This window comes from Arthrobotrys flagrans, assembly GCF_004000055.1.
Source record: "Arthrobotrys flagrans strain CBS H-5679 chromosome Unknown unitig_15, whole genome shotgun sequence".
Taxonomy (NCBI): domain Eukaryota; kingdom Fungi; phylum Ascomycota; class Orbiliomycetes; order Orbiliales; family Orbiliaceae; genus Arthrobotrys; species Arthrobotrys flagrans.
Genome location: NW_027137545.1, coordinates 2619683 through 2633281, shown reverse-complemented (window position 1 = coordinate 2633281; position 13599 = coordinate 2619683). Strand labels below are relative to the sequence as shown.

General features: G+C 46.1%; 5 protein-coding genes across 5 annotated transcripts; 3 read left to right on the top strand and 2 right to left on the bottom strand.

Moving 5' to 3' along the window:
* Nucleotides 1–126: 126 nt before the first annotated feature.
* Nucleotides 127–1106, top strand: DFL_000673 (uncharacterized protein; the record flags this gene model as incomplete). Its single annotated transcript, XM_067636203.1, has 3 exons — nt 127–570; nt 648–829; nt 905–1106. 3 exons carry the CDS (start codon nt 127–129, stop codon nt 1104–1106), a joined length of 828 nt encoding a protein of 275 aa, XP_067495220.1.
* A 4260-nt stretch (nt 1107–5366) lies between these two features.
* Nucleotides 5367–6464, top strand: DFL_000672 (uncharacterized protein; the record flags this gene model as incomplete). The annotated part of the gene is made up of 1 exon (XM_067636192.1): nt 5367–6464. One exon carries the CDS (start codon nt 5367–5369, stop codon nt 6462–6464), a length of 1098 nt encoding a protein of 365 aa, XP_067495219.1.
* An 851-nt stretch (nt 6465–7315) lies between these two features.
* Nucleotides 7316–7774, bottom strand: DFL_000671 (uncharacterized protein; the record flags this gene model as incomplete). Its single annotated transcript, XM_067636179.1, has 1 exon — nt 7316–7774. One exon carries the CDS (start codon nt 7772–7774, stop codon nt 7316–7318), a length of 459 nt encoding a protein of 152 aa, XP_067495218.1.
* A 608-nt stretch (nt 7775–8382) lies between these two features.
* On the top strand, nt 8383–10835 carry DFL_000670 (uncharacterized protein; the record flags this gene model as incomplete). Its single annotated transcript, XM_067636168.1, has 5 exons — nt 8383–8457; nt 8572–8603; nt 8686–10117; nt 10181–10477; nt 10548–10835. The coding sequence occupies 5 exons, from the start codon at nt 8383–8385 to the stop codon at nt 10833–10835; spliced, it is 2124 nt and encodes a 707-aa protein (XP_067495217.1).
* A 770-nt stretch (nt 10836–11605) lies between these two features.
* DFL_000669 (uncharacterized protein) lies at nt 11606–12988 on the bottom strand (the record flags this gene model as incomplete). The annotated part of the gene is made up of 6 exons (XM_067636156.1): nt 11606–12205; nt 12266–12360; nt 12429–12537; nt 12602–12642; nt 12732–12849; nt 12920–12988. The coding sequence occupies 6 exons, from the start codon at nt 12986–12988 to the stop codon at nt 11606–11608; spliced, it is 1032 nt and encodes a 343-aa protein (XP_067495216.1).
* Between the last annotated feature and the right edge of the window lie 611 nt (nt 12989–13599).

Below are 13599 nucleotides of genomic sequence, written 5' to 3'. Positions count from 1 at the left end.
CAAGAATCTTCCAATCCTCATCTTCCAATTATCATTCATTCGTTCACCTTACCAGAAGGTCTTTCTGAGGATCTTTAACTATTCTCGACCAATATCAATTACCAACCTATCGAAATGATGAAAACGATGTCGACATTACTATCCTCGCTCATGTTGAGCGCCGCGGTACTGTCCCCAACTGCATCAGCACGAGTCTTCTCCGGCCAATCCTTCACATCAATGTACTACGACTGCTGCAAACCCGCCTGCGCCTGGCCAACCTACGGTAGCTTTGTAAGTGGTCTCAAAACCTGCGACGCAAACGACCAACTCGTTCTCGACGATACCGCAGGAGGCTACTGTGGCGGCGGGCCCGCAAGTTCGTGTACTAACCAAACACCATGGGCCGTAAACGAAACCTTTTCATACGGATACGCGAGTATATTCATTCGTGGGGCGGATAGTACGGAGTGGTGTTGTAGCTGCTATGAGCTGGAGTTCTTGGATAGTGACATTAAGGGGAAAAAGATGATTGTGCAGGGGGTTAATGTGAATTTTAATGAGGATCAGATTAACTGGTTTAGTTTGGCGGTAAGTGGGAGTTGATATCCTGATATAAGCTTCATGCCCAGCTGAATAAAGCGTATTAATTGATATAACACGAATAGGTCCCAGGCCAAGCAGACTGGCAAAGCCAATGCCAAAGACGCTATGGCAGCACATTCGGCGAGTTTTTCGGTAAGGACGCAACCGGATTCACAAACGTGACCCAATGCGATACCATACCCGAAGAACTACAGGCAGCGTGCAAATGGAGGTATACATGGTACCAAGACGTCAAAGGACCAAAGTAAGTTCCCACTCGTAATATAACTTTCGGGTACCCGAGTTTCCCAATATATATTAACATACCCTTTTCCTATAGCGCCACATTTAAGCGCGTTGAATGTCCAGCCGAGATTGTGAATGTCTCTGGATGTCTACGAACGGATGATAAAACGTTCAATTCTAGCGCATCGAGCTCCATTTCTGCGGTATCGATATTATCGCCTACATCGCCGTTTGCTACGATTATCGCTGTGGTGGTGGTATTACTTGGGTTGCCGCAGATTCTTGATTTATTCTAGATTCTTTTCAGCTCGGGGTCAGAAGTTTATACCACAGTTCTTGAGCATTTGCAATCTTGCTTTTTTTTTTTTTTTTTTCGCGGTACGAAACAAAAAAGAAACAAATTGCAAAAAAAAAAACACTCAGAAAAGCCGGTATTTTGGAATAAGGGTATTTATCTAATGATCAAAGTCGGTTCGCTTCGCCGTCGTTATTTCTTATTTCTTACAAATTTTTTTTTTTTTTTTTTTTTCGTTTCATAGCATTGCATCGATGCTAAGCATTCCGTCTGGAGTTTCTTTGCTTCATTTCTCGGTACATATTAAGGAAACAAAAGTGCTAGGGGGTTTATTTTTTTTGGGTTGCATTTCATATATATTAATTTTTTTTTTTTTTTTTTTCGGATATAAGTTTTTCTTAAATCTTCTCTTTCTTTCCTTTTCTTGTCCTTTTCTTGTTTTCTTTCTATGATTGTATGATATATAATGATATTTTAATGGTACTAATATCGAATAGCTGGATATCTTGATTTTGGTGACCCGTTGATGTGATTTTGATATCAGAAATGTATTAGCTATGCAAACGGCCTCAAACACCCCGTAGACATCGAATAACTAATCGGGTCCAAGCAGCAAATAGGAAATCCGGAGTCTCCTCCGAAGATCTAATCCCACCGATAACCGCATTGCATACCGAAAAACCTGTTATCGGCTACATAGCTCCCTTACCCCGTCGAAAATATCTGTAAGGCAGAACCTCCCTTCCCCCCTCTATTTATAAAATTCGGAGCGCTTCTTGTTTTCCTCTTTACATTTTTTTTAAAAGAATGCGAACGGTTCCCTCTCTCCGTTACGAACGGGATACAGAGGCTCAATCTAAACGACGGAGCGTATCATTCCGACCAAACAAACGAAAAAAAGGCTCATGTATATAGATTAAACGGATATGAAGATTATTTACTTAATTATGTGCTACATACGTCACCTATGTTTACAAAAAAGAGATAGGTACAGGTATAAAACTCTAGAATTATATGTAAACTGGGATTATCGTTGTTTTTTTGTAGGACTAGGCGGGTGTGCGGCTTCTTTAGTCATTCCTACTTGCATGCTATAGTTCTAGAGGCCAAAGTAGGCTTTTTTGCAGGCTTTTTTGGTTAGTTATGACCGCCCTAACTACTGTGCGTACAGTTTATATAGTGTATGTGGAAAAGATATAATAAAGGCGGATATAATACTGCACCGACACCCGATGGCCTAGCTTTCTGTAGGTATCTCGGTGTTGGCCGGGGATTGTAGGTACCGAATTCCCAGCTAGCGCTGGCCAAGGTGTCGTTATTGCATGGCTTGCAGGGCCGGATAACCAGCCGGTTAATCTATCTCGAAACCACAACAAAATGTATGCCATATCGCATCTCACGAGGTTTCGTAAAAATTTAAGAATTAAGTTGTATTGAAGAGGGAACTCCGGAATGTTTAACGAAAAGAAAAGAAGGTCTTAAATGGGTTGCGTGCAGATGTAATAAAATGCCTTTCGAGCAGCAGCCGTTGCAAGCGTAGTGAACTTGTACTGCCCTATAGCTGGAAAGACCTTGTCCTAAACACAAGAATTTGAAGGGTCCTTGAGACTGGTCCTACTGTTCATTTCGAAATTATCTCGAGACCTATCAGGAAAATTCTACGATAACAAGCAGATCTCGTAAAATCCAAGCTGTCCCAAAAGTATCCCAGGTAACCTCATTTCGCGCGTTTAATAAAAATTCTGTTAGGCAGGCCAGGCATGGAAACTGGCTTACCACCAATCCCAAGTCATGAAGTCCTCATAATTATCGACACCTGCAAAAAGCATTCAAAGCGAATCCAAAGATATCTAACTAACGCTCGAGTCTTGGAAAAAATAAATTCAAGATCGATCGGTAACTATCTTCTGAAAGAATACATCCGGCCGGTCCCAAAGATAGTAATGTCGCGAACATTATGCGATATCGCCAAGGCTCACCGTTTCAAGTCCTCTTTCGCGTCAAAACTCCTCAACCACATTTCAGAACGCCACTTCCTCATGTATCTTGCATCTTGTAACGAAGGAAAAGAAATCTATGCCACAGAAAGAAGAACGGCCAGAAAAAAAGAAAAAAAGATACCAGCTTCCTCTTCCTCAGAAATATTTTGAGCCTCTAGCATAGATATTCCCTAACCTGCCGCCAAAAGTTAGAAGCTCAAACCTGTGTATTGAGAAGAGACACCCCTTGATAGAACAAAAACATGGAATCCGAGATATCCAGGGAATTCTTCTTTAAGTAATGTTCAAAAAAAGAAGAAGAGGAGATATATATCTTTTTTAACATTCCTCACGGCGCTCGACAAGAAAAAGTGAAGATTTTTTCTCAGTTTCCCTTCCATATTCCTTCCCTTCGGTTTTCGTTCTTTATGCATGACTACACCCCTTCAAGCACAGTGGGGTCTGAATAACTCGCATTCCCCGCTCTTCCCAGGCAGAAAAAGTTGATGCTTTTTGAAAGGCATCGAAGATTCTACTTTTATTTTATTGTTTTACTATTGATAATCTTCTCTTGATAATACCCTTCCAGTCCGGCGCAGGCTGCCAAATCCTTTTTACAATTCGATCCGAAAAAGTCGACAGCCCTGGGAAGTTAACCAACACGTCAAGCAAAGCTGCCTGTACTGTGCATGAACCAACGGTTCTAATCCAGGTTCAGGCTAGCTTAGCTAGTTCGCAGAAGCAGTAGCAATCACCTGTTTTCACGTACTTCGTATGTTCTACAAAACTCTTCTACAGAAAAGAAAAGCAAAAGGAAAAAGCGGTAGACAGATGACTAAAGGACAACTTCTAGCTAGCTGATCAGAAAAAAGTCCACAATAAGATCGCCGGCTATCGTCCTCAAAACCATATTCGCAACCCGAAGTCCACCCAAGCATCTCGGATTTACCTTCCCGCCAACCGTCACTTCTTGCCGAAGTTCAAACTCCAACAGCTACAACACGGATCTCAAACGATACGTTGTGAGGCACAACGCAGGAAATCCAACACGAAGTCTTAAATTTCGGACAACATTGAACAGAAACTCTTCAATAGGTTGTGCATAAAAGACTCATTTCCCGAGGTTTAAAAATTGCAAATATTATATTGATACATTTGGAGAGGGGAAAGAGAGCTATTAGAACCTCTCTCATCCTTTCCTTGATCGGATTTCTTGTTTTTTTTTTTTTGTTCTCACGAGGACTCTAACCTGTGCGACCGGAGCATCAAGAAGCCCGCGTCAACCATACCGTTTTCCTTCAGATTTCCTATTTTGGCTGGCACAACCCTTGTCCGTTTCGCATAACGGCACCTGTTATCAACGACCCCACTACGGTGCCGGCTTATCACCACCTACAAATCTTCAATTTTCTTCCAAAATCACGATTCAGAAGGAAAGAATTGGTCACAATTATTTAGTCTCAGCAAAGCCTGGGAGGCTTTTGCTAAAGAACAAAGATATTCCGTGAGGAACTTCCTGAATAGTAGGTTCTTATGGATTGCTGAGCTGTCCTCTCTCGTGTGCGTCTTTCTGTTTTTTATATCACAAAAGAAAGGCGTGATATATACCTCTAGTTATTATCGATAAAAGTATAATACCAAACCAAGAAAAAAGAAAGAAAAGGAAAGGAAAGGAAAAGGAAACCAGCCCACCCTCAACGGTTCAACAATAGTAAGATAGAGAGGGAGCATAAACACGGATCTCCACTTCCCCCTATCGGTAACATTCCCCCGAATTTCCACCTCGGAGAGGGGGTGGTCCACTATCCCATAGCTTCCAAGAAAATACACGAACCCTACTAGTGTTAAAAGCAACGATTTTGGGACTAGATCGATAGTCCACAAAGTCCACAATCCCTCGCGAAAGGGTTATATATACCCATCCCGTCGTCCAGGGCCTTTTTTCCCAACTTTTCCCCCCCTCTCCCTCTCCCTCTTCCCTTTCTTTTCTTCAGCGGATTTCTTTCGAGAGATTCAGTCTGGTTCAGTTAGGTTGTAGCTTTGGGACGTTACATACGGAATCTTCAGTCATTCCTTTCATTCCTTTACCGTTTACGCTCTTTTTTTTTCTGTCAGTCTTTTTTCACAGATGATAGGTTAGGGTTCAATCATTTACCTACCTATCTGTACTACCTACGTATCAGTCTATATATCAGACTCCAGCCACACTCAGCTGTCGAAGTCATTCCACTCCCTCCCCCCACTTACAATACCCAAGCCTACACCAACAAGAATCCTCCAAAATGATCGAAACCCTCCCCCCACCCTACCTTTCCTCCAAAGAAACCATCACCGACCCCTACGACCCCTCCTCAACTTCCCCCTTCCCCTCCGAAGAAGCCATATACTCCTACGTTTCCCCCAGACGGTACTCCTCTCGCCTCCGTCGCCTCCTACAACAACGTTCCTCTAGCCGCGGGGTATATCTGACGCTTCATATTCCGCATACTCTTAACAATTGTAAATTGATTTCTATCGAGTCTGCGAGTAGCAGTTCGAGCTCGAGTTCGAGTAGTTCCTGTGAGAGTAGCGGGAGCGAAGATAACGCGAGCATTTCGACGGCGGATACGGATTATGAGGGGATGAACGAAAATCTAATCCACTATTCCACCACCAACTCGAATTACGAGAAACAACCCTTACTGTCATCACCCAACACCCTACCTTTCGCAGAAGATCTTGAAGCTGGAACGTTGGTTATCAAACCCTCTAGGTCTTCACTGAAATCCTCCCATGGACATAAATCCCTAAACGGAATATCAAAGAAATCGAAGAGGGTAAAATTCAAGAAAGATCCAAAATACCGCCATCGGGATCGATTGGCCTACGGGTACATTGGAGAAGAGGAAAAAGAAACAAGTTGGTTAACATTCTTCTTACTCTTGTTGCTAGCCTTCACCGTGGTCTGCGGAGCCGGCGTCTTCATCGCCTGGGCGCTCGGTTTCGCCGGCGGGAAAGCGGTCGCCGCCGCCGCAGCAGGTGGTCTCCACTCCGGAATCATTGCAGCCGCAGCAGCTGGACCCGGTGCGGTTCCCATAAATGCCGCCGCACCGGTAGTTGCAGCTGGAGCACCAGTCGTCCAGGATTTTGGGGGAGTACCGAAGAAAGAAGGCGTCACAAAAAGGAAATTAGGCAAAAGGCTTCTAAAAGATTTGAGAGCCGCCTTGAAATTGGGAGGTGTGGCTATTGCGCCTGAGAAGAGGGATGAGGCTCCCGTTGGGAGACATTATCATAGGAGGGTGGCGGACCATGAGGAGGGACATGATGGTGAGGGGAGTAAGAAGGAGAAAAGGAGTATGGGGAGTGAAGAGTATGTGCAGGGTTCGGATATGGTGTTTTAAGAGGTTCAGGTATAGGTGGGATTCGGAGGAGGGGAGGGGGAGGAGGGTGGAGTGGGTTGGGGAGTATTTGGGGAGGAGGGTTAGGAAGGTCGTGAATTTTTTGGTGGGGGTGGGGGTTTTGGTGATATAAGAAATCATAGCATCTTCTTCCCTAGGACCCTACCAACTGGGCAATTCTTTTGGAAGGACGGAAAGTTAAATCGGGTCGGAAAATATTTTTGCCACGTTCTTGATGATTACTTGAGGTATTTGGTTTGAATGGTTTTCTGGGGGATTATGTCTTTATTTTGGCATTGATCAATCGGGGAGGCTAGCTAGTTCGCGGGACAAGCTTTGAGGGATTGAGGAAGAGATTCCGGCATCCCTTTTGCTTTTGTCTATCTTATTCTCGGAGTTACTTACAGGCTGGAGTTTATTATCATCATCTTTACTCATTTTATACGGAGAGCGGATTGTCAATTCGAGAGGATTCGACATTTATAACCAAACAAATGCAATGATAGTTTTTTTGAATTAAATCGAATCTCTTGTTCGCTGTCTCCCGTAAAGTATATATCATAAATAACGACTTACTGTTCTCTTATAAGGTCCCTGATAAAAGAGAGTTCAGTATTGTAGGTATCTTATGTTGTGTTAGGACAGAAGTCATTCCGAGAGCTGGTGTAGCCTGTAGCCGGCCTGTAGATGTAGCAAGCCTGTAACCAAGACTGTAGGTAGGCTGCTTGTCTGAGATGAGACGTGGATAGGCACATGACATGACATGACATGGCATGACATGGCATGGCAGATAGGCATGCTGCAGAGCCGGGGTCTTTTCATAAGCGTCGACCATAGGAATTATAAAGATTAGCTCAAGCACCAGTCATATCAGCATCCTTATACCCCTCTTCTTCATCCTTCAAAACTTCGGTACCCTCAGTATCCTTCTCCTTCGTCTTCTTCTCCTTCATCTCCTCCTTATTAACAGTAGGAAACCGCTTAGTCCCTCCGCAAAACCCACACGTAACAACAACAACATCCGCCCACCGTTTCCTCCCACCTCTTGATTTATTCTCAACCCGAGTAGTCGAGGTGATTCCCGGTAGAAGGATGGATGAACATCGTTTACAAATTGTGTGTTTGACGGCAGGGGAGAGTCGTTGGACGGACTTTTTGGAGACGGAGAGGAGGTGGGAGGTGTAGTAGCGGGAGAGGCCGATTGAGGACGGTGGGAGGATGGAGGAGGCTTGGTGGAGGAAGGAGAGGCGGGAGAAGATGGCTTGTTGGGGTGGTGGGGGTTTAGCTCCTCCTCCTGCTGATTTCCCTTTCATCGCTCCTTCCCGGAGTATTCCTCCTTGGATATATGATATCGATGAAGCCTGTGATTGTTGACAGAAGAGAAGAGATGAGGCTGAAGATGTAGAAAGATGACTAAGCGGCTTGGCAACACAGCAACACAAGAGTTTGTAGAAGGTTCCAGGTACTCAAAGAAGTCATTCGAAGGATTGGAAGCTTCAAGAAGAACTAGTCCTGTCTAGCTCTTGTCAGGCAGTTTCTGTTACTTAAAGACAACAGAGATTTCATGGTTTTAGAGATATATAAAAGGGCCTAAGATCTTGTCAGTTGTGAATTCTGAGTGAAAAGCCTTTTGAACCTTTTCTGATGCCCAAAAGTTCGAGCGTCTGTTAGAGCTCTGATCTGATCAAAGAATATCTCCAAGTTTTTCTCTTGTCTCTTTGAACGGGAGTCGAAAAAAAAAAAAAAAAAAAATTTAGAAGAAAAGACCCCACTAAACACAACACCTCCCACTCAACACCACCAGGATAGCTGCTGTCCCACTATCCTATTACATCAACAGACTACATCCATACATCCTTACACTCTCAACAACCTCAGATTCACAGTCTTTCCCTTCTGATTGTAATTACAGATAGCAGCCATGTCGGTAGTTGGCGTAGATTTCGGTTGCTTGAACACCGTCATTGCCGTCGCTCGCAATAGAGGTGTCGATGTGGTATGTCATTGTCCCCCTCCATCCATCTCTACCTTCATGCTTGTCGCCTTCAACCTCATTTTTTCACCTCGGAGCGATAGAGAATATTGGTACTAATATTGTGGGCGTGGATAGATCACAAATGAAGTGTCCAACCGTGCTACTCCGTAAGTTCTTCTTCCTATCTTCATCGTTATCGATATCTCGATACAAGGCTTGCACGGGTTACGATACTAATATTTTTTTTAGGTCCCTCGTTGGATTCGGTCCCAAGTCCCGATACCTCGGTGAGGCCGCCAAAACCCAGGAAATCTCCAACCTCAAGAACACCGTCGGTTCCTTAAAACGTCTCGCCGGTCGCTCCTTTTCAGACCCTGAGATCGAAATTGAGAAGCAATATGTCACCGCTCCTCTCGTCGACGTCAACGGTCAGGTCGGTGCCAAGGTCAACTACCTCGGAGAGCAGCAGACCTTTTCAGCCACAGCCCTCATCGCCATGTACCTCACCAAGATCAAGGCTACCGCTTCTGCTGAGCTCAAGCTTCCCGTCTCGGACATCGTCATCAGTGTTCCTGCTTGGTTCACCGACGCCCAGAGAAGAGCTATCCTCGATGCCTCCGAGGTTGCCGGTCTCAAGACCCTCAGGCTCTTGAATGACAATACCGCTGCCGCTCTCGGATACGGTATCACCAAGATAGACCTTCCCACCGCTGAGGAGAAACCCAGAAGGGTAGCCTTCGTCGATATCGGTTACTCGAATTACACCGTCTCCATTGTCGCGTTCCGTAAAGGTGAACTCACAGTCCTCTCCACCGCCTACGACAGACATTTTGGAGGCCGAGACTTCGACAAGGCTATCGCCGACCACTTTGCCACCGAATTCAAGGAAAAATTCAAGATTGATGTCAAGTCTAACCCTAAAGCCTACACCCGTCTCATGACCGGTGTCGAAAAGGTCAAGAAGGTCCTGTCGGCGAACGCTCAAGCTCCTCTCAACGTCGAGTCCATAATGAACGACATCGACGTCCGAGGTATGCTCAAGCGTGAAGAGCTCGAAGAACTCGTCAGGCCACTCTTGGACCGTGTAACCGTCCCCTTACAACAGGCTCTCGACGACGCCGGTCTCAAAGCCAGTGAGATCGATTTCATCGAACTCATCGGTGGCTGCACCCGTGTCCCATCCCTCAAGGAAGCCATCTCCAACTTCTTTGGCAAACCCCTCTCCTTCACCCTCAACCAAGACGAAGCCGTCGCCCGTGGCTGCGCCTTCGCTTGTGCGATATTATCGCCCGTCTTCCGCGTCCGTGATTTCGCCGTTCACGACATCGTCTCCTACCCAATAGAATTCACGTGGGAGAGATATGCCGAGATCCCCGACGAAGATACCACGCTCACAGTCTTCAACAAGAATAACACGGTGCCTTCGACTAAAATTCTGACGTTCTACCGGAAGGAGTCATTCGATTTGGAAGCTAGATATGCGGAACCAGATAAACTTCCAGGGAAAATCTCACCGTGGATTGGTCGGTTTTCCGTCAAGGGCGTCAAGCCGGATCCGAAGGGCGACTTCATGATTTGCAAACTTAAGGCGAGGCTTAATCTGCATGGCGTCCTCAATATCGAGAGCGGATACTATGTTGAAGAAGCCGAGGTCGAGGAACCAATCCCAGAAGACAAAGACGTAAGTAACCTCTCCTATTTCCCAAAAGGAAGGAAGGAAGGAATGAAACTAACACCCAACCAGAAAGACGAGAACGACAAGACCCCACCGAAGACTCGCAAGGTCAAGAAACAAGTCAAGAAAGGTGACCTCACCGTTGTCAGCGGCACCACCGCAGCCGACCAGACCACCAAGGATGCGCTGGCGGAACGTGAGAACCAAATGTTCGTCGAGGACAAACTCGTCGCCGATACCGAAGACCGCAAGAATGCTTTGGAAGAGTATATCTACGAAATGAGGTCCAAGATCGATGACCGGTACGCAGACTTTGCGAGCGAGAGCGAGAAGAGTAAATTGAAGGACATGCTCGAGGCCGCTGAGGTAAATTCACCCTCCCCCTTAAATATATCATTAAATGGTGTGACAATGGCATGCTGATAATATAATACAGAACTGGCTCTACGACGAAGGCGACGACACAACCAAAGCCGCCTACGTCGCCAAGCACGAGGAACTCCGCTCCGTCGCTGGCCCCATCGTCCAACGCTACAACGACAAGGAAGAGGAAAAGCGACAAGCCCTGAGGGCTCAACGTGATACCGCTGAAGCCGAGAAGCGTGCTCGTGAGGAGGCAGCGAAGGGAACTGAGGTGAAGGATACGGATGTTGAGATGAAGGATGCAGGAGATGATGTTCTGCAGCCGGAGATCGGGGGGGCTGATGGTGAGATGAAGGATTAAATACTCTTATATCAATCTCACCGGGGGCATTGTTTAAGATAAAAGTACTTTTTTTTGCATTATTTATTATGAAGGGTAGAGGCTTAGAGGATGGGGTGGTGGATACGCATTTCCTTTTTTATTATCCCTCCTGTTTTACCGTCCATGGGACTTTTCATAGGCCTACATGGGACGGAGACTACCTAATCAGTCGCTGATCGACTGAAACCTTTTTTTTTAACTTTACTATTGTTCCGGTTTTTACAACATATAGAAGAGCTTCACCGTGTGGGTTTGCTGCTTGTTACTTTTTTTTTTTTTTTTACTTTAGGGTTTTTAATATAAACCTTCTTTCTCCCCCTTTTGTTAACTTTTTCATCTAATTCCTCCTCAGTCAATTTCTTCATCTTCTTTTCCATTTGTAAGGGTTCGTAGACATAGACCGATGTATCCTGGTGGCGTCATATTAGCCTATATATATCTTGGGGCCTGGCTAAACGCATCATTTCTGGCGTTAAGATCTTATCACGATATAGATCGTAAAGATCAATGCGATCCCTGCGATCTTAGGGTCTATCGTATCAACAGGAAGAAAAGTGGAGATTTTCCGGCCAGTCGAGGTATTTTATATCCCATCCTCTTTTTTTTTTAAAAAAAAAGAAAAAAAAGTAATTGGGGCTATCTACACCCTCCAACGTCCCCATTCTCCCTCCCCTAGTTGTAGTAATTATTCAACAGCCACTATAGGTTATATACAAAACCCCCGCGGTGGAGACTACTCGAGAAGTAATCTATTTGGGAGGATTGGCCTCGACGAACGCCACGCCCTTCTCGATATTTTTCTTCAAATCCTTGACACAAGCTTCGATCAAATCCTTCTCGTAAGCGTTGATATCCCCCACACCTCTGATCTCCTTAACACCCTCCGGCCCCAACTCCACGTTTGACGCGAAGAAATCGACTCCCTGGTCTTTAAACAACGGGCTTTCGACGAACGTAGGTTCGACAACTCCCTTCTCGCCATCCTTCGCTCTCAAAAGGGATTCGGCCATTCTGTATCCTGCCAACGCCATGGAGAGAGTAGCGGAACCGGCACCGTCTTTGGCTTTAACGACTTCGTCACCGCCGAATTGGATGCGGTTTACGAGGGCGTCACGGGTCTCACCGGAGATATCGGGGTGGTTCGATTGGGAGAGCAGTGGGACGATCGTGACGCCGGAGTGGCCGCCGACGACGGTGACTTTTTCGGCGGCGGGGTCGGTGGATTTTAGTTCGGAGATGAAGCGGGAGGCGCGGACGACGTCGAGGGTTGTGACGCCGAAGAGGGTCTTGGGATTGTAGACGCCGCGGCGTTTGTAGACTTCGGCGCAGATGGGGACGGTGGAGTTGACCTAGGATGAATCAAATTAACATCTTGGTGATTGCGTGGCCACGTGGGGGGAATGGCATACGGGGTTGGCGATAATGCAAAGCTTAGCAGTCGGATTTGCCTTTGCGGTTGCGTCTGCGAGATCACGGACGATGGAGGCGTTGGTGTTGAAGAGGTCTTTTATTGTAAATATCATTAGCCATACGCATCTACGAAAAATAGAGAAGAGGGGGGGGGAGAAATACCATCACGCGACATTCCAGGCTTTCGTGGGACACCGGCTGGGATCAAAACGACCTCAGCACCCTTGAGAGCCTCGGCGAGGTTTTCTTCGGAGGGGGCGTAGCCTTTGACCTATTGTTATTTTATATCAATTAGTTTACGTTCTATTGTTACAGAAGGGAGGGAGGGAACATACGACGCTGTTGGTATTCACATGGGAGATATCGGCGGCGACACCTATTCCAAAATGTCAGCATTCATCCCTTCCAAATCTCCAAACAAACCCACACCCCGGACCGAAGGAAGAGTAAAAAAGAGAGACTAACCAGGCGCCCCACGAACATCATACAACGCCAACTCGGTAACCTTTGGTGAAAGCTTCAACAAAAGCGACAATGGCTGTCCGATACCGCCGGCGGCTCCGAGGACGGCGACTTTGTAGTACTGGGTAAATCATCACATCACCGAATTAACTGCTGATTTTCACCAATTGAGACGGAATGGGTAAAGGTACCTGAGAAGCAGAAGCGGAGAAGGCACGCTTCTGTGCAAGGTTCTGAGTTGTTCGGCGGAGGGAGAACATTTTGGTGGTGTTTTATTTCTGGTGGTCGAGCGGGTTAGTTATTGTGGGTAAGACAGGTGGAGTGAGCGTGTATGAACTCGTGGTGGGGGGGATACGAGGGGAGCGGGAAAAAGGCTGAGCTCCAGCTCCGGCCCCTCGCCCCACCGCGATAAAGTAGTAGTGACTACGGATCAATTGATACAGAATACACGTGAAATACGTACCTTATAAGAAAAGAAAAAGGATTATGAAGGTTGAAGGAGATGTGGGGAGATGGGTACTTTGTAGGAGGTGAGAGGGAAGGAAGGAAGGATGAGTGGGAAGCCGAAGGTCGGGACTTTGTGTTATTATAGGACACTGGGAAACGCTATTTTTTTCGGTGCGTCGGCAAATCCAGGCTAAAAATTTTCAAGTGCAGCTCCTGGCTGCTGTTCAACACAACTTGGCTGTATTTTATAACTAATAGAAAATGGAAATCCCGCATTTCTCGGGATTCACATTGCTTTGCGTGGGGGGAGCAGGGGGGTAAGTCGTTTGTAGAATAGTCCCGGTGGTGAGGAGGAGATAATTAGAGTCGTCAAGTTGGGGATTAATGTTGACGTCACTTCACGGACCGGATGAACGGCTTCATT